At 49.4% G+C, this 25040-nt stretch overlaps 1 protein-coding gene across 17 annotated transcripts in view; it reads right to left on the bottom strand.

Annotated features, from left to right (window-relative positions):
* JAKMIP1 (janus kinase and microtubule interacting protein 1) overlaps positions 1 to 25040 on the bottom strand; it is a 70590-nt gene that overhangs the window by 41635 nt on the left and 3915 nt on the right. For 5 of the 17 annotated variants that reach the window (XM_061191212.1, XM_061191213.1, XM_061191217.1 and 2 more), the window contains exons 2-7: positions 20911 to 21405; positions 11285 to 11404; positions 8091 to 8237; positions 6994 to 7129; positions 6569 to 6600; positions 5275 to 5334 (exon numbers count right to left, since the gene is read on the bottom strand). In XM_061191212.1, coding sequence (XP_061047195.1) covers positions 5275 to 5334; positions 6569 to 6600; positions 6994 to 7129; positions 8091 to 8237; positions 11285 to 11404; positions 20911 to 21405 — 990 coding nt within the window. Of the gene's footprint in view, positions 1 to 5274; positions 5335 to 6568; positions 6601 to 6993; positions 7139 to 8090; positions 8238 to 11284; positions 11405 to 12196; positions 12407 to 20910; positions 21406 to 25040 lie in introns of all 17 variants that reach the window. The other 12 variants (XM_061191207.1, XM_061191211.1, XM_061191209.1 and 9 more) reach the window with 5 other exon arrangements.

Genomic DNA, 25040 nt, shown 5'->3' with positions numbered 1-25040 from the left:
CCCGCCTTTCAGCTGGCTCCTCTCCGAAGACTGAGGCTCACCCCCATGCTCACTCCCAGTGTTGGGGTTTCCTGCCCTGCTAGAATACATTGCCTAGAACCACCATCACTTCCTGTCTATTCCAAAGTCTTTGGGTATGGCCTGGATGTCCCCATGGGCGTTGCTATGCGGGATGAGGTGCCCTGGGCAGGCTCTGCAGCCAGGTCAGGCCCCCAGCTCTGCTTTCTCTCCTCCCTCCATTGCCCAGCAACCTGCAATGCTGCCCCAGGTCGGGACAGTGCAGACTACGTGTGCGGCTAGCTACTCAGCTGCCCTGCGTCTTCAAAATCGTCCCCATGTTTTATCTCCAGGACCCAAATCTTTTCCCGAGTCCCTTACCAAACGGCCCCAAAAACCCAGCAGGCGGCACCTGGAGCAGCTCCTGGGGGCCTCATGTACTTCTGATGTAGATCTCAGCCACCTGCCTGACCAGGTTATGGAGGAGGGAACAAGCGACAGGGGTGCTGCCCAGCCTGGAAGGGACAAGTCCTTGTCCCTTCCAGGGAATGAAACACCCAGCGAAAAGCCCTCGGCTGCACGTTGCCACGCGGGGAGCCTCACAGACCAGCAGGACTGAAAGGAAGAATAGCTCACTTAGTCAATATGATCGAGCCCCACTGTGTGGGCTGGGTGCTGTGCTGGGAGCTGGTCATAACTGGATGAATGAGGCAGGATCCAGCCCTCTCCACACTCAGAGGCTGATGACAGAGCCATGGGGAAGGGTTGTACAGGAACAAAGTCAAGTGGAAACAACCAGAAAGGGGAAAAAAGATTCCTTTGGCTACTTAAAAATGGGAAATGTATTCACATGATGGAAAGTGCCTGGCATCCAGCCAGGCTAAGGTATGGCACCCTGGCTTCTGTGCCAGAGCAGCTGCTGGCACCCTGGTCCTTCCCTCCACAAGGCCGCAGGCTTGGCCTTGGAGGCACAAGGTCAAGTTTGGATAGGCCCTAGGTGTCCTATCAGAATGGATGCAGGAGCCACTGACCAGGAGTGACCTAGCAGAAGCTCCCCAGGTGTGAACTGTGTCCTGGTGACAGCAGAGCCCTGGTCCATTTGGGAGACGGGACCACAGAACAGATGCTTGAACCCAAGGAAGGGCCTATTCTCAGGTGGTGCTTTGATGTTTCCCAACCTCCCCTCAAAGGATGGCTGCTGTCTACAGGGCATCGAGATGTCACCTCACTGCTACCTGAGACTGTCTCTCTCTAAAAGATGGTGACGTGAATTAGAGTGTGGGGAGGGGAGGGGCAGGGCCTGGGAACCTGCATCTAAAAGGCCGTCCAAAAGAAAGCTACTGATTTAAGATGAAGGCAGAAAGAGAAATTATAATTTATTGATCCCTGACGACACAACAGGCATGGAGCCAGAAGCTTCATTTAATCTCACGGGTGTGATGTTCATTGTAAGAATCAGGAAACCGAGGTTCCCAGAGTTCAAGGCCACACAGCTAGGAGCCGGTGTGACCCCCACGCTGTTCCAGGCTACGGTTTCTGAGCCTCATCCAAGATCCCAGCCCCATTTCCAAGGTGCGTGAGCAAACTGTACTAATTTTAGCCATTCTTCATGTGCCCAGCTCTCTCCTTAGACACAGCTCTCCGCTGCCAGGCCGCACTGGCTGACACTCGCCACTCCATGGCGGGGCTCTGATTCCAATTAGGCCCTGATCAGACCTTCCGCAGAGCAAGTCACCCTCCCTGGCCAGGGCCCGAGGAACCGCTCAGGGTCCTTCTCCTGCAACCTCTACCCGGGGCTGAACTAGCAGGGTCCCCGGGCAGGGACAGCCAACACCAGTCTTGTCCCCAGAAGCCCCATGAGACAGGTCAGCAGCCCTCGGGGACAGGATGGCCCCCTGGAAGATGAGGGCTGGCATCACTGCTCTGCCCTCAGCACTTCTGCAGCAACTGGGCTGTGGATGTGGAATTAGAGGAGCCCCTTCGGGGGAACTGCAGAGTCCAGGGTGGCTTGCAACAGCCAGAGAGCAGGGATGGCTGTCAGACTTCCAGAAAATTCTGGAAACTTCAATGCATTCACTGTGACACTGTGTCATGCAAGGACCTGGACAAAGTGGTAAAGTGAGTGGATGCATAAGGGACAGAGTGCGATGGAGGCATTTAAGGAGAGAAAAGAAAGTACTGAATCCCTGCGGCCTGTGGAAAGAAGGAAGGGAAGTTGCCCAGCTTGAGAGGCAGCCCTGCGGAATTAAAAACCTAACCGGGTCCCCGATGGACCCAGATATATATCCCATCCAGCCCCGGACAAGCTGGGATTGAGTAGAAGCATAAGGGAAACAGCTGTACACTGAACCTTGAGAAAAAGAAAGATGCTGGTGGGTCATAGTAAGTGGGAAAGACCCTGAATCAGGTCAGAAAATTTTCCACAGAAGTTCCCAAACTCCACCTTCCAGTGGCATAAAACTATTGCAATTACAGTGACCAAACATCCCCATCCTGAGAAGACCCAGTGTCAGGCAAATGTATTTTTTCCAGTAAAAGCAATTTGTTTATTGAGTCAACAACTACTTAGGGCCACCCACTCTGTGCCAGGCAGCGACCAGGACATGGTGAACAGGACACAGATGCTGCCCTCCTTGCCTGCTGTACATGCAAGCCTAGCAAATCCTAAGCCCATTCTAGGCCTTTGTAAAGTTTCCTCCCATAGACACATTCAGAAACAGGAAAAGGGGAAACATAATCTTCTCTTATTCCAGGCATTCTGATAAGGTTTGAAAAATATAGTTACGGCTCCAAAGTGGGTTTCCTGAAAACCTTCCTGGGGTATATGAGGCCACAGCACATCCAGTTCATGCAACAAACTGAACACCTTTAGATTGTCGCTTTTTAAACATATGTCCTGTGGTGAAAATGGCATTGGTGTACATTACTGGCAACTGTGCAAAATGACGCAACCCTTCTATAAAGCAGGGGTGGGGGGCTGGGGGCGAATGTTCTTGACTGAAGCCTTCACACCCTCTGACCCACATTTCGGCTTCTGGGCATCTACCCACGGGAACGATCCAGACTATCGACACAGTTTTCTGGATAAAAGGAGTTCGCTGGGGCAACATTTACAGAAGCAGGAAGTCCAGGAAGACGGAAAGGGTTGTCACCCAATGAGATGTTCAACACTCAGGGAATCCAGAACTGGCCCGTGAAGAGTGGTCTGCTAAGCATAGACACATTTATTGGAGCATTATTCACAACCGTGAGGGGCTGGAAGCAAACATTCCCGGCAGACACAGGGCAGTAAACAAATTTATAGCCCATCCACTCAATGGATTATGTAGCCATGAACATTCATATTTATGATGACAGCATCATAACATGGATAAATGCTTTATAGTATAGTAGTAAGTAAAAACCCAGGGTGCAAAAGTGTATTCTACAATTACAGTTACATTATTAAAAAAAATGGACGCAGAGTGAGGATGGGGGGAGCGGAGATTGCGTTAAAATGCCAACACTGATTGCACTGGGGAGGTACTGCTGTGATGGACCACTTGTCTCCCAGATAGTCGACAATGTGGTTATACTACTTCCATAATAAAATATATATATTTAAAAATAACCAAGTTCTGCTGAACCACTTCCCTTTTCTAAGTTTCTAATGTCAGTGCATAGAGATTTGCATCTCGTTCAACTTCACTTGGTGGCACGAGCTTGGGCCTTGGAGCCCGAGAATAGAGTCTGAAGGTCAGCCTTGTCTATTACTTTATCTCTTTGACTCATTTCTAAATTTTATATCTATATACTTCCTGTAACTTTAAAATGAAAAAAAATAACACCAATCTCACAGGGTTGCTATGAAGATTAAATGAGATGGTATAAATAACCACTTATCCATGTGTCCAAATTCAGTCCACAGATATATTTTATTTGGCCCACAGAGTGTACTATAAACAATTTGCACCAATATTTACAACCCTTAGATTTTACATAAAGGTGTTACGGGTTGAACTGAGTCCCCCCAAAAAGATATGTTAAAGTCCTAACCCCCCAGTACTTCAGAATGTGACTTTACTTGGAAATAAGGTCATTGCAATAATATGAGGGCACACTGTAGTGGCATGGACCCCTATGTGACTGGTGTCCTTATAAGAAGATAGCCACGTGATACAGAGACATACAGGGAAAATGGCACATGACAACAAAAGTAGAGATTGTGGTTATGCAGCTTTAAGACAAGGAAAGCCAAAGATTGCCAGTAAATCACCAGAAGCTAAGACGAGGCAAGGAAGGATTCCCCTACAAGTTTCAGAGGGAGCATGGCACTACTAACACCTTGATTTTAGACTTTTAGACTCCAAAACCTTGAGATAACACATTTCTGTTGTTCTAAGCTACCCAGTTTGTGGTATTTTGTTACAGAAGCCCTAGGAAACTAATGCATAAGGAGTCCCACTTCTCTTGAATGAGTGGAATATCTGATACCACCTGGCTCACTTTCTTATAGCAGCTGATATTCTGGGCCCAGTTTTCCACAGTCCCCACCACTCCCTACTGTCACCCTGACACCAAAGTCATATATCTGGGATCATTCAGTAAGACATCTGCACTGCTGTTTTCTTTATAGGAGAGAAATACTTCTCTACAACCATATCTCTACCAAAAGATAAACCATGAGGGGCATCTGGTTCAATAAAAAGGAGAACAGGCCCCCATCTTCATAGAAGTGAAAAATGTTTACGGGTATTAATGCAAACTAAGTCCTTTTTAAATACCAATTTGCTCTTTTACTTTCCAGCTTGGTCCCTGTGGGCATCTGAGTTTTCCAAACCCAGCTCTGCTCTCCTCACTGGATGTTTGGACACCATCTCTATAAAATGGGCAAAACCACATTTTCCAAAAAGAACGCATTCTGTATCATTCCAAAAAAGCCCAAAGCTCCTGATTTTTCAAAACAGGATATAGATGTTATAAACCAAGACTAAGTATCTTTTAAATCCTTCAAAATGTCTAAGTATTTATGTTTTTAATTTTGGGTGAGCACCCCCTGAGGCCTAAATACAGAATTCATCTGTAAATTTTCCATGAATAAATTACAATAAGCAGGCCCACGTTGCTTTGAGAGGTAGTTATAACAGGTTTTTCACCATCGAATATGCAGAGATGTGAGTGTGTCTGCCTTTAGGGCTCCTCTATGGATTGCTCGCTTCTCCCCCTATGCCTGGACCATCCGCCCTGCAGACCCTGGCATGGAGCCAAAGCAGGGCAGCTGCGCCATCGCACGCTCACCTTGGGTGGCTTCAGGCCCTTCCCACGATGTCTTCTGGAGCGCAAGAGCCGTTCTCTCTCCTAGAAGGAAACACAACTGTTGGGATTTTCAGCCAGTCTCACATCACATCCACCAACCCAGCTGACTTCAGAGGGCACAACTTACAATGCTGCTGTGCCTACCTGTCTGCACCAGGCCTGGGTCAGTCCAGGTTCTGAGCACCCAAGGCATGGTTGCTTCTCAGAACTGACAGCTACAGAGCCACACCGTTAACTGGACTTGGACCATCCCAGAACAAATGCCAAGATTTGCCAGTCCTGCCTGTCTGCCTCTGGGGCTGTAAGCTATAAAACTTTAGGCAGTGTTGACTAGACATCAGCTGTCAGTGATCCCAGCAGAAAATAAAAAAGCTTGCAGCTTTGATCTCAGACAGAGCTGGGGCCAAATCCCCATGGGGCCTCCTCCTGGTCAGGTGACACACCTCATTTCTCTGATTCTCAGGTTCTTCCTTTGCTATATGGGCTGGAACCTGCCCTTCAGAGACTGTGGTTACCTGTGTTTCTTGTCAGTAGAAATGGCACCCACCGAGTAGTAGCAGGAGTAGCAGCATTCTGCCCCAGATAAAACCAGTACATTCTCTCCTTCCTAATCAAATGTTCCTATTCTCTTTGGCTGCCAGGAAACCCAGAGACAAATCTGGTGCTTGGCTACAGCCCATATGGTCCACCCATGTGTCCCTCCTGATCTTAACTGATGCTGCTATCTTCATTTTCTCTAGTCTTATCTGTTAATCTTCCTCTTTCAACTCTATCATTGTTTTGTTGAGTGTGCTTTTTCATCTTATGTGGCATAAAGACTTTCGTGTAATGAAGCAGAGATGAATGGAAGGATAAATGATTAGATGACGGTTGGAATGAAGGTGGGATGGAGGGAAGAAGGGATGGGTAGAAGAAGGGGAGGATGGGAAGATGGATGGAGGGATGGGAGGGAGGATGGATGGGTGAGTGGAAGGAAAGAAGGAAGGAGTAGAGATAGATAGGCAAGCAAAGTGAATTGGACAATTACAGTCAAAGCCTTTTCTAGAATTTTGATCATTGGCTTTTCTACTTTTTGAAGATCCACTAATGGAAGCATCACATACCCCCTTGGGCAAGCAGAACACACTTTGCTTCTAAGATGCAACTAAAGCTCACTATAGATACTCCCTTCCTGGTTCCTAAGCTCCTTCCACAAAGAGATGCAGAACTCTCTGGATGTAACACTCCACCTACTTAAGACATACTCACAACCCCCTTAATGATTCCCCCCCCACACACACACAGTCTTAACAAGTCCTTCAAATTCTGCTCTGATTATAAGGTTCCAGTTTTCAAGTTCACAGTCTGCAACAACTAGGCTAAAAGAAAAAAAAATAGATTTCTTGGGGACAGATCATGCCCACTCTGTAAAGGCCAGAAGGCTCTTTTTTAAAAACTGATGCTGCTTCTCAATGGCAGCAAACTAGGGATAAGATTTGAGAAAAAGAGTAGCCATGAAAACCGCTCCCAGATACCAGTGATGTCGTATAAACGAAGTGGAGGCTGCTTTCTGGAAGAACAAAGCAGGAAGGTGCCCATCACCAGGAGGAGCTCTGTGAGATCCCACCCCGCCAGCAGCATCGCCCTGCAGCCCTGATGCCATCCCCAAGGCCTGGGTCTCATGGCGCCCCACGGAGGGCTGTCGCTCATGCTCATGCAGACATACCAGCGAGAGATCGTCGATGACATGCTGCTGCTCCAGCACCTGCAGCCGCAGGAACTCGATTTCCTGCTCATCCCTTGTCAAACTGAGGTCATTCAAGGACGTGTGCCTCTTCAGGGACGCCTGTGCCGACAGCTTCTCTTTCTGCAGCCAAGGGAAGAGAGGGCACTGCAGGGCCACACTCATCCACAACACTTGATAGGAACCCACTGTGCACATCAGGGCATGGTGTGTGGGCTTGGGGATACGGGATGGAAGAATGGAGGGAGGGATGAGAGCCCCCTGGTCGTCAAGCTGGAGGAGTGGACAGCTGCAGACCGGAGCCAGGCCCGAGGTGTGGCTGACTGTGCCCGATGCTGACAGGAAGGGCTGGGTGGGCACTGGGGCAGGGAGAGGTGGATGTCTGCACCAAGCCTGGAAAGCTTGGTCGCTGGGGAAAGAGAGCACGGAACACATGGTAACGACACACACTCACACCTGGACCTGCCAGGGCATGGGAGAAGGGTGTTCTGTCTCCCGGAGCCTCAGTCTTCTCAGCTGTAAAATGGGCATGACTGACACTAGTTTGGACAATGAACCTCAGAGTATTCCTTAAACCATCAACTGCAAGACACCACCCTGACCACAAAGACCAATCATTCTTGTTGGAGCAAATAAAAGGCCCAAATTCAAAGAACTTAGACCAAAATTGTAATTGTTCACATACTGAGCTTCCTCAGCGCACCAGGTTTTCTGTGAGAATGTTTTATGCCATCACTCCATCCTCTCCTTAAACCCACAGCACTGATATTTTCATTCCCATTTCACAGATGAGGAAGCTGAGAGAATGAGGGCTGGGCCTAAGGACCCTGGGTGGAGACGGCAGAGCGGAGGCGCAGACCCACTGTCTGACTGCCCCGGGCTCTCTGTCAGGCACAGACGCCCATGGTGCTGTGAATTGTGGAGAACAGAGGCAGGAGGGACGGGTGCAGACTGAGACTACTCGGCAGGCTTCCTGGGGGAGGCGGGTAGGAGGTGGCCCCACAGAATGTGTACGGTGAGGGCCAGGAGCTGGAGGAGCCCAGGCAGAGACAAGGACTCCGAGACGATGACTTACCATCTCCACATTTTCCCGCGTGAGATTCTTGATCTTCTCCTCCATCCTCTGGATGCTCTGCAGCAAGTCCTCATTCTTCTTGTTCATTCGCTTGTTCTTCTCCACCAGGGGCTTCAGCTGGACCTCGGTCTCACGGGAGCGTTTCAGCTGTGGTCAGACACAGAGGGCAGCAGCTGTAAGACCTAACCTCAGAGGCCAGTGGAGATCCCACCTGGCCTGGAGCTGCCACTGCTTGGGACCACATTTCTTGGGTGGTGCAAACACCACGAAGAGCCCGCAGACACCTGGCTTCCAAATGCAGGCTCCCACCTGAGCCTCAGGGGGCCTCGGGCAGGGCAAAAGGAGAGGGTGCAGCCCAACACGGAGGCCCAGAGATCTTCCTCAGGTCGTCCCCGCCGGCAAGTGGCCTGAGCCTCGTCCACACTTCCTTTACCTCCGGGCATGACCCCCAGAGGTCATGGGTCACATGCATAAAGGTCAATCCAGCTACCTAGCTCCTCCTGGCCACCATTCCTCCCCAGGTAGAGACCTAGCCGAAAGCTCAACACTTTTCAGACAACAGACGACCCCTTGGCCCTGCTGCGTGCCAGCCTCAATGCTCAGGGCTCCGTCCAGCCCTGGAGCCGCGCCCTGAGTCCTCTGAGCACAGCCCCTATGACTGACGGGGTGTCCTTCCAGGCTCTCTCATCCCATCAGCATCTGGGGAGCCCCGCTGGGGCCCGGGCCCTGTGCTGGGAGCTGGGTCAAAGGGATGACACGATGGGGTGACTGTCCAACAGACAGGAGAAGAGGACAAAGACGGTGACAGAGGTAAGAACACAGTGAGACAGGCGCCGGTGGACACGCCAGGCCGGGGAATCACACATCCAGGGGTTCAGAACGGGCAAGAAGATGGCGCGTCACTGAGTGCAGCGGGAGCACGGAGCTTGGGGGATGGGCAGAGAAGGGGCGGGCATGCTGAGGTCTGATGTAGGGAGCTGAGAGCTCTGCCATTTGTTTCCACCTGCAGCCGCACTCCTGCCGTGCCCAGAGCACTCTGTGGTCAGGACTGCCTTCTAGAACAATCCATCACTCTGACTGCTGTGTGGAGGCCAGTCCAGCGAGACAGAGACATGAGAGATGACAGGGAAGGGGGAGGGGGAGCTGGGACCGGGAGGCTGTTCCATTAGAGGCACCCACTCTTCTTCCTTCTGAGCACGGTGTCCTCCGTGACACACACACTAGCTGCATGACCACGGCCGAGTTGTCAGCCTCAGGTCCCTCTTCTGTAAGATGGGAATAATGGTTGTATCTGCCTCAGAGACTTGTTATGAGAACTAAATGCATAGTGATAGTCTTCGCAGGGTTATTTTAATGGATGAAAATTATAAACAATTTAAAATATTTATCAATATCACGACAATCACAAGAACCACTGCATCTATCGAGTACTCGCCATGTGTCCAAAACGATGTTCGGCCCTCCCCGGCATCCCCTCTCATTTAACCCTCACCACCACCCTAGGAGGGGGCCCATCCCCATCCCCATTTCACAGACAAAGAACCTGGCTACAAAGAGGTGGGGTGATGTACCACACAGAAAGTGCCAGAACCAAGAACCAAACACAAGGGACTGACTGCAGACCCCTGCTTTTTGTTACCAGGCTGTGAAAGTTAAAACACTGAGGGTAGCCATTGAAATATAACATGTACCTTGACTCATACATTGTACCTCTAGAAATCTATCCTGCAGAAATAAAGGTTCAAGTCGGTAAAGACAGAAATGTATCTTCTGTGAGGCATTGTTTACAACAGCAAAGAAACCTGAAACAGCCTAAATCTTCACCAGTAGAGGAATGGTTGAATAAACCATGGTTTGTCTACACAACAGAGTACGATGCAGCTGTTACAAAGACAAAGGTAGATCTTCACGCATTGCTGGGGAGCGCTGTAACTGATACAGCAAGTGAAAAAAGCAAGTTGCAGAACAATATTACACAGGGAAAATATCCTGTTTGTAACCACAAAACAATAAAAAAAAGGCTCTTCGTGGGTGTCAAAATATTTGCATAAGCATTAAAAACATGTAAGAATCACCTCAAACTGTTAACAGAAGTTACCTCATGATTTTAAGATCCCAGTGCTGGCCAGCTTATTGATTCTTACTTTAAACACTTCAGAAGGTCTGAATTGTTTCAAGCAAGCTATTTTTTTTTCTAATCCACTTAGTAAACTATTTTGCCTCTCATGAGGGATTTTTTTTTTTAAGCTCATGAATATTTAAGTGAAAAGTGGAGACATAATATTAGATGTACAGTCTGATGAAAACTATATAAAAATATGCCTTTAAAAATACTGGAAGGAAATGAATTTATTCTGATCCTGTTAAAATTGTGAAGAGGTGACACTTATTAACACTTTTCATCTCCCATGTTTTTCAAATATATTGATACACTTACTTTCATAATAAAATTTAGAATAAAGAGAAATATTACGAGACATTTGTCAAGACATTTGTACGTGCTGACTACCACTACATAAAAATTAGGTTAATTGTTTATCCAGCAAATTTAAACATATTCAAGAAATCGCCAGTTTTACTAGAGATTTATTTTTTTTAACCAGAAGTTCACATTCACTACTTTTAAAATTAGAAATATGTGAACTTTTATGCAAAAGAAAGTATATAGATAAGCAAAAAATAAAAATTATCCATAATCACACCACCTAAAACAACTTCCAATATCCAGGATGATGACAATGTATTTTTGTTCTGTAAACTGCTTTTATCATTTAATTCATTGTGAACAAATATCTATGGCAAATAAATCTGACCTATAACATCATTCTTAATGACTGCATGCAATTCATTGCATAAATATTCCATAATTATTTTGATCAATACTTAGGTGGGGTTTGGTTTTGTTTTGTTTCGGTTTTGGTTGCTACTATAAACAACACAGCAATGAAAACCCTCTCCATACCCCTCACTGAACTTCTCTGATTGTCAGCTCAGGATAAATTCCTACAGAATCAAGGGCACTAACAGGTTTCTTCAACAAGCGTGTGTTAGATTTTTAATCAGGAAGAAATTAGAAGGAAAGTAGAGAAAACCAGATGGCCTGTGCATTAACTTCCTGTTTAGGGTGTGGATTGTGGCCCCAGGGCTGCTTTCCTGCATCCCAAGGCACCATCTGTCTCTTGGGGGCTGATTACCAGTTCATTCCTCTCGTCTGCCAAGAGGGTATTTCTGTCTTCCAGCTTCCGTATCACCGAATTCAGTTCAGCAATTTTTAGCTGAAATCGCCGCACATCTCGCTCGTCCATATGCTGATCCTAAAAAGGAAGCAAGATACAAACATACTTTGAAAAAGCTTAACTGAGTCAAAGCGCTCTGTGGACCCTTGTGGAAAACTCTGACGACAAAGGTGAGCTCCTCACTAGGAGGACCATGTGCCATGTTGGGGCTCCCCCAAGTCAAGCAACATGTGGAAAGACTTCATCTCAAAGGTGACAAGACCTCAAACCCTCCGGAGGCTCCCTGACATCTGAACGTGGTATCTGGGGACATTCCTGTGTGAGCCCCTGCCCGCCAAGCATCTCTGACAAAGGCACAATCATAGACGTTCCAGGACGCTCCTCAAGGGCAGGCACTCTGCCCACCTCACTCACCACTGAGACGCCAGCACCTCATGTGGTGTCTGCACACAGCACGCTCAACAGACACTTGAGTATTTAGTGAATGAATGAATGAGTGAATGAATGAATGCAGCTTTGGCCTCCTCTGTGCCTGTTAAGTACCAAGCTGTGGCCCCAGGTGCCCTCTCTGCTGGCTGAGCTCTCCTCATGGGCAGAGCTCTGCCTTTAAGTCATGTCCTGTCCTGACTGGGTCCCTTTCTGAGCTCTCACTGTATACTCGGCACTCATGTTTTCATTTCTTTTCAACTGAGCTCCACGTTTGGGGAGGAAGGGGTAAGGGAGGGAAGGAAGGATGCACAGATGGATGGGAGGGAGGGGGGAGGGGTGGGGGAAAGGCAGGCAGGCAAGTTCGCCAGAAGAATGACCAGTAGGAGGAAGGACAGGTAGGTGGTCAGCTCTGAGGCCCCAGTGCTTGCATGAGCCCCTCACCTGGACACCCATGAGCTCGGCCATGTCCCCTATGCCAGGTGGGAGCTCTCTCTTTGGACTACCGTGGTACCGCTCAGCCTCTCTGACCTGAACCAACTGCTCATCCAAAGCCTCTTTCTGAAGAAGCAGCTTCTGGGTCTGCCCAGTCTGCACGCCGAGTTCCTTCTCCAAGGCCAGAATCACACGATCTTTTCCCTTGATCTCATCCATCTGGAAAGAGAAAAAATAAGCATTCAATTGTAGGGGCTCGTGACCAGGGAAAGCTCTCTCTTGCTGGTCTCAGGCCCAGGGAAAGGTTCAGCAGGTCCATGGACCTGGGGCAGCTGAACTCAGCAACACAGGACAGAGAGACACCGTAGTGCACAGCCCAGGCCCTGCTCCGCCGTCACCGCCCCCAGCACAGAGGAGCACAGAGCTGTGGGTTCAACGACCTATATGGTCAACCAGACACTTACCCTCAAAACTGATCAGTGCTCGTGTCTCTCTCACCTTAATGAAATAAAGTCAAATCCTGACCCGCCAGGGCCCTCCAGCCATCACCCCCTTGCCCTCCAGCAGCTCAGCTTCCTCACAGAGTTGGTCGTCCTCCTCTCTCCCACTCCTGTCTGGCCACGTCCCCACCCCTCCAATAAACAGCTCTTGCTAACGTCTCCAACGCTCTCCTGGCCCTCAAACTCACTGAACAATTTTCCATCCTCTCTCCTTCTCACCCCATCTGACACTGTTGCCCACTCCAGCTACGTGAACTGCTCCCACCCTCTGTGGGACTTCACTGTTTCCATCTTCTTCTCGCCTTGCCCTGGTCACCATCGAAATCTGTAGTTTCCAAGGCTTGGCCCTCTTCCCAGTCTGTATCCTCTCCTCAGCCAGCCGCATCCTCACCCAAGATGCTAACTCCCTGTGTGCAGCTGACTCTCCGACCTCCTCCCTCCGCCCTGATGTCTCTCAGGGTCCCACAGTCAGAGAGCCGACTGGATGCTTCTGGGGCTTCCAAAGCGCCTCAGCCTCCCCACATTCGAGCCTCAGCGTGAGCCCCAGCTCCCCCAGCCCAGCCTCGTCCCACATTCCCTAGAGGAAACCAAGCAGAAAGAAGCTTACGGAGGAGGGAGCTTCTGCCCCGGGCCATACACTTCGACTGTTTCTAGACACAAAGCCAACAGCTGGGAAACTGCCCCAGTAAAGGTGCTATACTGGGGTGCCCCTCCCCCAAATCCATGTCCTTCCTACAACCTGAGAATGTGACCTCATTTGGAAATAGGGTCTTTGCGGATATAATTAGTTAAGATGAGGTCACAGTGGAGTCGGGTGGGCCCTAACGACTGGTGTCCTTATAAGAGGAGAGACACACAGACACATAGGGAGAAAATGGAGGCAGAGACTGGGGTGATGCGGTCACAAGCCCAGGAACGCCTGGAGCCACCAGAAGCTGGAAGAAGCAGGAAGGATCCTCCCCTATAGCCTTCAGAAAACATGGTCCTGCGACACCTTGATTTCAGACCTCTAGCTTCCAAAACTGTGAGTGAATAAATTTCTGTTGTTTAAGTCACCCAGTTGATGGTACTTTGTAACAGCAGCCCTAGGAAACTAATGCAGGTGTTAAAAGAGAAAATTTCCCAAGTACTAGAGTTTCATTAATTGACAAAAATCATAAGAGTTTCAGCTACAGTGATTACTATCATCATGGGATTTAGGAATAAATTCTATTTGAGACAAGGTACATTAAAAAGTTCTGAAAAGAATACAAATGCTTTAGTAAGGATGGTTTCAACGAAATCTGGATAAAGTCTATATGATGTGGCTTTATTTAACACATACCTGTGAGTGCCCGCCACGAGCGGGCCTGTATGTAAGGCAATGTAACGTGGATACTACCTTGATTACCCAACGTAAAGGTTAAAGCCAACTGATGTAAAACAACTTGGCACAGAGGAAAAAGCACTGTGCATGGAGTACAAAAGTATGAACTGGAGACTAATCCCCCACTGGCAAGCTGTGTGACCTCTGGCAAGTCACTCAACCTCTGTAAGCTTCAGGCTCCTCACCTGTAAAATGGGGATGTAGGAACATCCACCTGGAAGGGGAGCTGTGAGGACTGAAGGGGACAGCAGAGACAGGCAGGCTGCTTAGGAGCAAGGCCACTGGGCCCAGACTGCCTGGGTTCTAGCCCTGATGCCACCACTTATTGGCTCCGTCACCTTGGTTTAGTTACTTGATTTCTTCCTAAGCCTCAGTTTTCCATCTGTGAAATGGGGATAATAATAGGGATGTTTTGAGGATGAAATACATTAACACATAAAAACTGCCTGGCACGCAGTAGGCATAAAATAAACATTAGCTCTAATTATAATTGTTGCATGCGCATAGTAGGCCTCAATAAATAGTAGTTTCTGTCTTTCCTAGACTTTTGTTTCCATTAGGTGTGCAAATATTGAGGAAATGAATGAATGAATGAATACTGCAGTGGTTTGAATTGTGGTTCCTAAAAAAACATGTCCACATCCTAACTTCAGATACCTGTGAATGGGACCTTGTTTGGGAAAACGGTCTTTGCAGGTGTAATTAAGGATCTTAAGATGAGGAAATTGTCCTGGATTAACTGGGTGGGTCCTAAATCCAATGACAAGTGTCTTCATAGGACGAAGAGAAGACGCAGACCGAAGAAGAAAAACATAGAGGGGAGGCCATTGTTGACTTAAAAAAAAAAAAGCACAATGTGAGAGTTGCGAGTTAAGTTTTATTTGGGGCAAAATGAGGACCGCAGCCCAGGAGACAGCGTTTCAGGCAACTCTGAGAAACTGCTCGGAGGAGGCGAGGGGAGGAGCCAGGATATATAGGAGTTTTTGCGACAAAGGCAAAGTAGTAGCGAACATCAAAAGATTATTGTTAATTAAAGAAAACCAGATATCTCAAGTTAAGGAATTTAGTGCTTTCCTATGTATGGGAAGATGCAAGAGTCTGGGCTCACTGAAATCATTCCTTTGATATGCACCTCAGCTATCTGGGGCCAGTATCCTGTATTTTCACACCCTGAGTTTCCTTAGGGCTCACCGCTGCAGGGAGTGGCTGCAGTCTGATGGCTGCTAGATGGCAGGTATTCTTTTCAGCCCTGAGTTTCCTCAGAGCTCACCGGCTCACGTTGAAGGGCTGCAGTCATTGATGACTGTGACATCCTTTGTTTATTGGTATGGCAGGAAATATTCCATTTATAAATATTCCATTTATCATGTAAGAGGGAGGCAGAGATTGGAGTGGTGCAGTCACAAGCCCAGGAACTCTTGGAGCCATCAGAAGCTGGAAGAGCAAGGAAGGGCCTTCCCCGAGAGCCTTCAGTGGGGCGCGGCCCTGCTGACACCTTGATTTTGGACTTCTGGAGTCCAGAGCAGTGAGAGAATAAACTTCGGTTGTTTCAAGCCACTGAGTTTGTGGCCATTTGTTAAGGCAGCCCCAGGAAACTAATACAAATGCCCTTCTCACTCATCACACTCTCAGAGGGTAACAAACTAAAGCTGATTGTAACCTGAAACTCTTACTTCTGAATCATACACCTCGTATTCAGACACAGATCGCTACAGCAGAGAATGCTAGTTAGCAGCCCTGCCCTGAGGGCGGACAGAAGCTAGCTCAAATCCCCGCCCCTACCTGCTGTGTGACTCTGGGCAGACTGGGCCACCCCTCTTAGCCTCAGCCTCGGTAATGTGGGGACACTGAGAACACCCCGTCCAACAGGGGGGAGACTTCAACCACGGGAAGAATTTAGCACAGAGCCTGGCATCTTACAAGCACACTATCAATGTTAGCGGCCACTATTAATCTACTTTAGCTCCTGCTTAACGGAAGGCTATCTGCTTTAAACAGCAGACCATGAAAAACTTATAAAATACAGTTTACAGAAGGCAGCAAATGGTACCCCCAACCTCCAGACTGAGGTTTTCAAGCAAAGTCCCAGAGTTCTGACAAGCTCTTTGAGTGGCCTTTCTTTAGAAGAAAAAAGGATACTCCCCTTCCCTCTGTATCCCCAAGCACCTCCCCGTGACAGTTTCCCGGAACTCCAGCCAAGGGTGTGCCCGGCGCAGCTTCTCCTTCAGCAGCTGCAGAAGGTGCCCGCTGCTCCCCCTGGTGACGGTCACCCGCAGCTCCCCGCTCTTCAGAGCCGGGGGTGGGAGCACCTCCCCGCTGTAGGGAAGAACACTTCATGATGCAGAAAACACTGCTGCCACTGCAGAGTTCAATCCAGAAGCAATGTGAACCACGTGAAAGGAGTTCATTAATTGAAACCACTTAAACATGCTTTCATTAATTCAACAAATACTGAATTGAGTGCCATCAGCAGGTGCTGGGAAACACTGATGAGCAAAACAGATCAGAGTCCCCGCCCTCAGAGCTTCCATTCCAGAGGGGAGGGTAGCTGAAAACAGGATAAAAAAGTCAACATGGAGTAGATCAGAGCATGATTAATGCTAGGAGAAACAGATAAATCGAGGGGAATCAGTGGTGCCAGTTGGGGAGGTGTTACAAGTTAACAGGTAGGGCTCCAGTCCGTCCCCCTCAGCATCCCAGCTGCACACTCCTGGCTTTGCACTGGAGCCCAGAAGCGCTGCCTCCACCACTGCATCACACTAGTTCCTCCCACAAGAAAGAACAGCATCTTAAGCAAGACATCTCTGGAAATCCAAATTCTCAGCCTGGAAGAGTACCGATTCCCCATTTATCCTAGAAAATGAGCAGAGGGCTTACACCCCATCATGTGGGAAAGGTTCCCAGAAAACAGCCTCCACTAGTGGAGATGGCATCCAGGAATGGATGGATAATGTGGAATAGATTCTGGAGCCAACATTTTCTAGGTTGTCACATTTCCCCAGCCAGAGTCCTGAGGCTCCACAGGTCAGGAGACCTGCCAGCTCACACAGCTACACAGGCACTCTCACTATTTGTCGACCCTGGTCTGGCCCCCAGGCTGGGCTCTTAGTGATCTTGCCCCCTGCCCTGAGGACCTGAGGAAGTGTAAACCTCTGACAGTGAGCTTCTCAAGCTTCCCCAAACCCCATCACCTGAGTGTGCTGGACATTCCTGGGTTGCCTCCCGGCATCCGTTTCCCCTTCTCCCACACTCCCACTCTCACCATGTGGTTCAGGAGAGGGGTGGGGCTGAAATCACTCCAAGTTCCCAGGGCAGGCCCTGATTGGCTCACATCACCTGCATGCCTCCGCCGCCTAACAGTAACTGGTTCAGGGATGGATACATGACCCAATCAGAGCCAACGGGCCTGAAGAGGGTGTTGCTAGGACCCTCCTGTTTCTCCTTAGGACCTAAGAAAGAGCTTCTCTCACACCCCAGTGTTCATTGCAGCACTATTTACAATAGCTAGGACATGGAAGCAACCTAAATGTCCTTTGACAGAGGTATGGATAAAGAAGATGTGGTACATATATACAATGGAATATTACTCAGCCATTAAAAGGAATGAAATAATGCCATTTGCAGTGACATGGATGGATCTAGAGATTGTTATACTGAGTGAAGTAAGTCAGACAGAGAAAGACAAATATATAATATCACTTATATGTGGAATCTAAAAAAAATGGTACAAATGATCTTATTTACAAAACAGAAATAGAGTCACAGATGTAGAAAACAAACTTATGGTTACCAAGGGGGAAAGGGGGGGAGGGATAAATTGGGAGATTGGGATTGACATATACACACTACTATATATAAAATAGATAACTAATAACAACCTACTGTATAGCACAGAGAACCCTACTCAATACTCTGTAATGACCTATATGGGAAAAGAATCTAAAAAAGAGTGGATATATGTATATGTATAACAGCTTCACTTTGCTGTACAGCAGAAACTAACACAACATTGTAAATCAACTGGGCTGTTTCCTGTGAGGATGTGGGGTCTGGCACAGTGGTGGCATCTCACCAGCGCATTGAGAGCTCAGAGCCTGAGAATGATGCATCAGGGGACACAGCAGAGCCTGAGAAACCTGGGTCCGGGGTGACATCATTAGTGCCACTGGAGCTATGCCTGAGGCTAGTCCTGCTACTTCAGTCATGAGAGCCGACAGACTCATGGTTTAAGCTAGTTTGAGGTGGAATTTCTGTCACTTGCAACCATAAGATTCTAGTTGACATACAGTTAGGGAAAAAACAACAGTCTGGATGATGCCTATCACTTTTTACTTACAGGCTAGTGTGAGCTCGGGACTACATGTGTACTTAAGAGACACACTCTCTCTCAGTCTTCAAAAGACCCTCAAAGTAGACATTATTTACTCCATCTTACAGATAAGCTTGAGGCCCTGAGAGGTGAACGTGCCCACACACTAGTCAGAAGCAGATCCATGATTCAGACTCAGGTCAGCCCCTGCAAAGCCCTCACTATGCCCTCTCTCAGCCCCAGAGGCACAGAATCTCATCATTTCTCAGCAGTCACATCCATCAGGACACTCGCCTCAGTGAAAACCTCAGTTTAGCCAGCTCCCAACAAACCCACCAATTTGTGAATAATTCTGTTAGTTCCACTTCATTTGCAAACTTTGGAGCATCAAAGAATGAAAAAGAAGCTGCTACCCCAAGATCCATTCTCGTCTCCTCCTTGGTACCTGTAGCTGGATGAATGGTGTCCCCCTCAAATTTTATGTCTATTAGGAAAATCAGAATGTGATCCTGTTAGAAATAGGGTCTTTACAGATGTAACTAAGATGAAATCATAACAGATTGGGGTGGGCCCTAGATTCAGTAACTGGTGTCCTTATAAGAAGATGACAAGAAACAGCCATGTGGGGAAGAGAAGGCCATGTGGAGGCAGAGGCTGGAGTAATGCAGCTGCAAGCCGAGGAACGCCAAGGATTCCCGGCAACCACCCAAGCCTGGAAGAGGCAAACAAAGGATTCTTCCCTGGAGCCTTCAGAGGGGCACAGCCCTGCTGACACCTTGTTTTCAGACTTCTAGACTCCAGAACTGTGAGAGAATAAATTCCTGTTGTTTTAAGCCATGGAGTTTGTTACAGCAGCCCTAGGAAATGAACAGAGTGCCACACCAGGACTTGTTAGGAGCTGCCATGCATTTCCCAGCTCCCCTTGCAGCTGGGTGAGGCTGAGCGAGTAACTTCCAGACAAAGAGATGGAAGTGGAAGTATATGGAACCTCCAGAAAGAAAAGTGCTCTTAAATGAAGACCATACCCTCCTTCATCTGCCCTCCTATTGCCAACCTGGGATGCAGATGTGATGGCTGGCACTCCATGGCATGAGGGGCCATGAGGACCATGGCCACATCCTAGAGCCCCTTCTGAGGGGAAAGGTAAGAGGCCCTGTGGCCTACACTACTCTGTGGAGCACTTTACAGACTTTGTATATGAAAGAGAAATAACTTCCAGATTTTAAGCCCCTGTGCATTGGGGGGAGTCTTCTCAGACCTAATCCTAACTGGTCTAAAGAATGTGTCCAATAGCCCCATGTTGACCATAATTGCCTTTTCTTCTTGACTGTTTCTTAAGAGGCATGTTAAATGTGTAAGTGGAAGCCTGGAAGCCTTCTTGCATTTCTAATCCAATCCAGCTGACAAAGAAACAAAACGCAGGCCACTTTCTGAACACGTTGCCAAGAGGCCTGTCTGACGAGGGACATTTATCAAATGTGTGGAGAACTGGAGAAATGGACATTTATTCTTTTCACTCTATTCTCCTAAGTGGCTCCCACACACTGAGACTACCTGAGCTGGGGATATTTCTGTTTGGCACCGAAATGGAAACAGACACCAAGCCCTTGGTTCGTTTTAAATTAAGCTCAATCTGTCTCTTGTGCAAATACTTGTTTTTTCCCCATTTTATTTACCTTAAATATACATTTCCTGTAACAGAGGAACATACTTTACGTCTTCTATTACACAAACTATAAGCTGCTGATAGATGCTTTAGTTAACTTAATTCTCATAATGTTGTAACAGATACGTGATTATTCCTCCTTTTGTAGGTGAGGCACCAGAGGCTTAGAGACCGTAAGCAACTTGATTGGGCTCACACAGCTAACAAGTGAGGGAGTCTGCATTCACACCCAGAAGAGACTTTCTCCAAAGCCTTCTCTTCCTATTATGTGATAACACCGCCCCTACACACACAAAGGGAAAAGGGGCTAGGGAATACTTCTGAGAACTTAGTATTGGTATGTGCTTAGATTTTCTATACATTAGACATTTAAAATCAGTGCATCTCTTCTGCCATTCTTGGTACTGGCTTGTTAAGCTGTGAACTGATGCTCTGTCACTGACTGGTGACCAGTCTAGGGGTGGACAGCTGGACCAGGACTCCAAAAGGACACCTGGTCCTTCTGCCTCCAGTCCTGAAATTCCTTACGTGTCTTCCACAGACAGGAGAGGCCTGCCAGAGCTTCCATTCCACGCCCAGGATGGCAGGGGCTTTGCTGGAACCCCAGGGTCTAGAACCATGCCTGGAGCACAGTGGGTCCCCAGAACTCGGCATTTACTGCTCCGTGAGGGAGGACTGGGGCACTTGCTTGTGGAGAGAACACGGCGCATGCATCATGGAAGGATGGGCTCCGTGTATGTGGAAGGAGGGCTTGCATGTGTGCAGGGAAGACAGGGTGCTTGTGCGTAAGAGCAGGGTGCGTGTGTGCAGGGAGGATGGGCTGCGTGTGCGGAAGGTCAGGTACGCACTCGAGCCGGTGAGTGGAGACGGTAGCGCACTTACCAGCCGGCGGATGTCGCGCTCGCACTCGCGCTTGATGCGGTGCACCTCGTCCTGGTGCGCCTGGTAGGCAGCGCGCAGGTCGGCCGCCTTGGTCTTGTCGGCCTGCATGCAGTTGCTGAGCGCCTCCTCCGCCTGCTTGCGTGCCGCCTTGAGCTCCAGGATCTCCTGCTGCAGCCGCAGGCGCTCGCCGTCGAAGGCCCTGCGCGCCTCTTCGCGCGCCTCGCCCAGCAGCGCCGTCTTGACCTTGTCAGCCGCACCGTCGCGCAGCACGTTCAGCGTGGCCTGCAGCCGCTGCAGCTCGCCCTCCTTGATCTTGGCCGTGCGCGCCGCCTCCTGCTCGTGCTGGCGGATGAGCACCTCGCGCAGCGCCTGCAGCTCCTTGGTCTTCTCCTCGTGCAGCTTGGCCCTGAGCTCCGAGATGTAGGCCGTGTGTCGCCGCTGCTCCTGCTCGCGCTCCAGCTTGGCCTCCTGCAGCCGCTCGCGCAGCTTGCCCACCTGCAGCCGCGGGGGGAGAGCCAGTCAGGGTCAGGGCTGGGGGAGCCGGCCAGGCCCGCCGCCACCTCCCCGTGTCCCTTCATGTGTGACAGGCCCCTGAGACCCTCCCCTGGTCCCCACACTCCAATTCCCCCTCCCACCACCTCCATCAGTCCCACCCAGAGTCTTCCCTACTATTTTGTCGAGATTTTCCCAGCCGTGGAAAAACATCTGAGGGTGCTGGAGAGGAGAGTAAGGCTTTGACATCCCTTCCAATTTGGAGATTTACGAGGAAGGACAATTTATCCGTCACAAAATATGCCCCGCAGAAATCATCTGTCTCATCAGAGCAGAACAGATTGTCAACCAGAAACACATTTCCAGTGCCCATGCCCTGAACTACGGAGTTAGAGGAAGCCAAGCAGGTGGACGTAGAGAGGGGCAGGGGTGGAGGTGCCCTCACTGCTGAGTGGCTCTCCTGCCCGGGCTGGGGGCTTCTGTGCCCCTCCCCCCCACATGAAGCTCTCACAGTGCCAGGAAGGAGGTAACTGCTTCGCCACAAGGCAGCCGAGCATCAGAGATGCACCGGTGACCTGCCTGGGATGAGGGGCTGCCAAGGGGCAGAGCCAGGCTTCACCCCCAGGTGCCTGGCCCCAGGGCCAGTGCTCTGCAGGTGCCAGGCTGCTATCCCCACCAGAAGGTATTTGTCTATTCAGCAAACAAAACATTATTTGTAAAATATGCCAAGGGAGTGTCTTCTTCAAACACTCCAAAAGGCTTTATTCGATCTCTTTATTTCAAATATCACACAATTACACACATTCCACAGGAACCCATTCGTTTTCTAAATTACAGCAATCTCCGAAGAACAGAAACAAATGTGTCTTTCATGGATAAGCTGCTTCCAGGGTGGCAACATTTCCCCCAGACCAGTCTATAGAACACCAACAGGCTGAAATTAATTTTAGGTGAGGAGTTTTATGATGTCACTTGGGTTGATAAATCCTTACTCATAACAGCGGGGAAAGGAGCAAATAAACCCGGCCAGGCAAAGATACAAGATCAATGTCTCCTTACATCAAACACGCATAATCACAGAAATAAAACAAGGACCGGACCTGACAGAGGGCTCATCTCACCCAAGAGCTAGAATTGGCCTCTTCCTAAGGGACTGAGTGCCAGGAAGCCAGAACTTTAAATATTTAACATGATCTCCCCAGGGAGGAACTAAATGCTTCTGGCATTCTCCTTCTAAGGAGGCAACACTGTTCTAACTTTCTGGGATGCTGACAGTGATTTGAAGTCAAAGGGATGGGATCTTGTCGGAATCCGAATCTGCACTGACGAGTGCATTTCCCTCTGCAAATTACTTAACCTCGAGATGGTTAATGTTACGTGTCAACTGGGCAGGTCTGTGGTACCAGGTCATTCGGCCAAACACCAGTCTAGATGTTGCTGTGAAGGAATTTTTAAGGATGTGATTAACATTGAAATCAGTAGACCTGGAGTAAAGCAGATGACCCTCTATAATGTGGGTGGGCCTCACCAAGTCAGTTGAAGGCCTTCAGAGAAAAGACTGAGGTCCCCCAATGAGGACGGAATTCTGCCGCATTACTGCGAGATCAATGCTCCCTCGAATTTCCAGCCTATCTGCCCCGCAGATTTCAGATTTGTCAGCCTCCATGACCATGTGAGCCACCTTCTTGAAAAAAACCAAATCCCTCTCCATCTCGCTCTCCTACTGGTTCTTTTTCTCTCTGAAGAACCCTGACTATACAAACCTCCCAGAGCTTCCTGATCCTTCCCTGTGAAACAAGGCTATCAACAGCTGCTCCTTAAAGACTGTTCGGAGGAGGAAAGCTGAAAGCGGATGAGCGGATAAAGGGAAGTTTGGTCCCAGGTAGTAAAGGAAGGAGGAATGTGGCCAGCGTGAGCAGAGGTGTGTGCAGGGCAGCCTGGGGGAGGCCGGGCCTGTCCCTGGGAGGGGCAGAGGGGGCCAGCTGAGATGGGCCAGGTGACACCCGTGTGTAGGGCAGGGACGCTAACAGTGGATGGGCTGCGGGAGGAGGCCCTGCTGGGTCCCACCAGCTCTGCCTAGAAAAGCTGAGGGCCAAGCCCAGACGCCATGACCCAGGTGTGGCACAGTGAGGCGGGGGTGGCCCCCGGTGGGCACAGAGCACCCCCTCCTTACTCCACTGAGTTGAGCAGGTCTACGAAAGTCATGTGCCACTTGACTCGCCGCCAGATGCCACCAAGCTGTGCCCCGCCCCCAAGTCCAGAGGTGCAACAGGAGAGAGGGGCCCTTACCAGCCTTGCCTCAGCATCTGGGCTCTAAATGTGGCAAGAGCAAAGTGACCAAGAAAGGGCAGGCATCTAGGTGGGAGGGGCTGGCCTGGAGGACTATGAGCCAGCACCGCCAGCGCCCCAGTGGGCACAGTGAAGTCAGCCTCCACTTGGCTCCTTCCCCCACTCCTTATCCCATCTGTCAGCGCTGGGTCTCCACTTCCAGGCCTCGACCACTTTTCCCCATTCCCTGCGACCACCCTGGTCCAAGCCAGCGGCAGCATGGCAGTCACCTTCTCACCCATCGCCCTGCCTCTGCCCCCGCACACTCGCCCTTTAGTCCTTCCCAGCGGCCAGCACAGGCCTCTGAACACACACGTTAGAAGGTTTCCCTCTACTGCCTTCTGAATCCACGGGGTGCAGGTTAACCGTTCTGAAACCACTAGAGTGCTGAATAACTAAGTAAATGGGTGGTGGGGTCAGGCCCTCCCTGCTGGAGGGAGGACAGATGAGCAAGGGGAGGAGGCCAGAGGATCCAGGTGGTAGTGGATTAGACTGGGGACATCAGTAAGAACTCATGTTTAACTTAATATACATATAGATGTTACATTTAGAAATATTTTAGATATGTATACATGCACGGTTAGTATACACGCATACACTTCCTTGCTCTGTCAGCTAAGCCTAGAAGCAATGACATGTCAGCAGTGGTGAGCACACCCAGTGCCCAGATCTTGGTTTCTCATGCCATTCTCTAATAAGTGGGACCAGGGCTCCTTGGAGAAATGAGTGGCTCTAGGACTGGGGCAGGGAATGTACAAGACGAACCTGGAGCACCTTACAGGACTGGAAGGTAAGGGTGCACCCAAGAATAAATTAATAAATAAATGCCACAATGATGGGGTGCAAAGGAACACAGGGGTCAACTGAAAGAGATCCCTGTGGCCAAAGCTAGAACAGTTTGAGCAACAAAATAAAGTAGTATTGGATTATAAGCCAAAGTGTAAAATAAGTGTTCATAGTGATATAAATGACTGAATTGACACATGTAAAAATACGAAAGAAAACAAAAAAACCCTCGAGGGCTCTGTGGCATCCAGCATACAAGTCCAAGTCCTCCCCGGCCCACAGGACTGACCCCGGCTGATGGCTCTCCGGTCCTCCTCCCTGACCACCCAGCTCAAGCCACGTCCCTGGCTGCTGTACCTCAGACATGCAGGCACCTTCCCGCCTGCGGCCTTTTCCCAAGCCAGCCCTTCTGCCTGGAATGCTCCCAGCCAGGCCTCTGTAGGACCTGCCCTCCCATCCCCTGCAGCACCCCTTTGCTGACCACCTCCCAAAAAAGCCACCCCCGCTGCAACCCCACGACTCTC

The sequence above is a fragment of the Eubalaena glacialis genome, chromosome 5, assembly GCF_028564815.1.
Source record: "Eubalaena glacialis isolate mEubGla1 chromosome 5, mEubGla1.1.hap2.+ XY, whole genome shotgun sequence".
NCBI classification, from domain to species: Eukaryota; Metazoa; Chordata; class Mammalia; order Artiodactyla; family Balaenidae; genus Eubalaena; species Eubalaena glacialis.
This window is presented reverse-complemented; position numbering and strand designations above follow the sequence as displayed.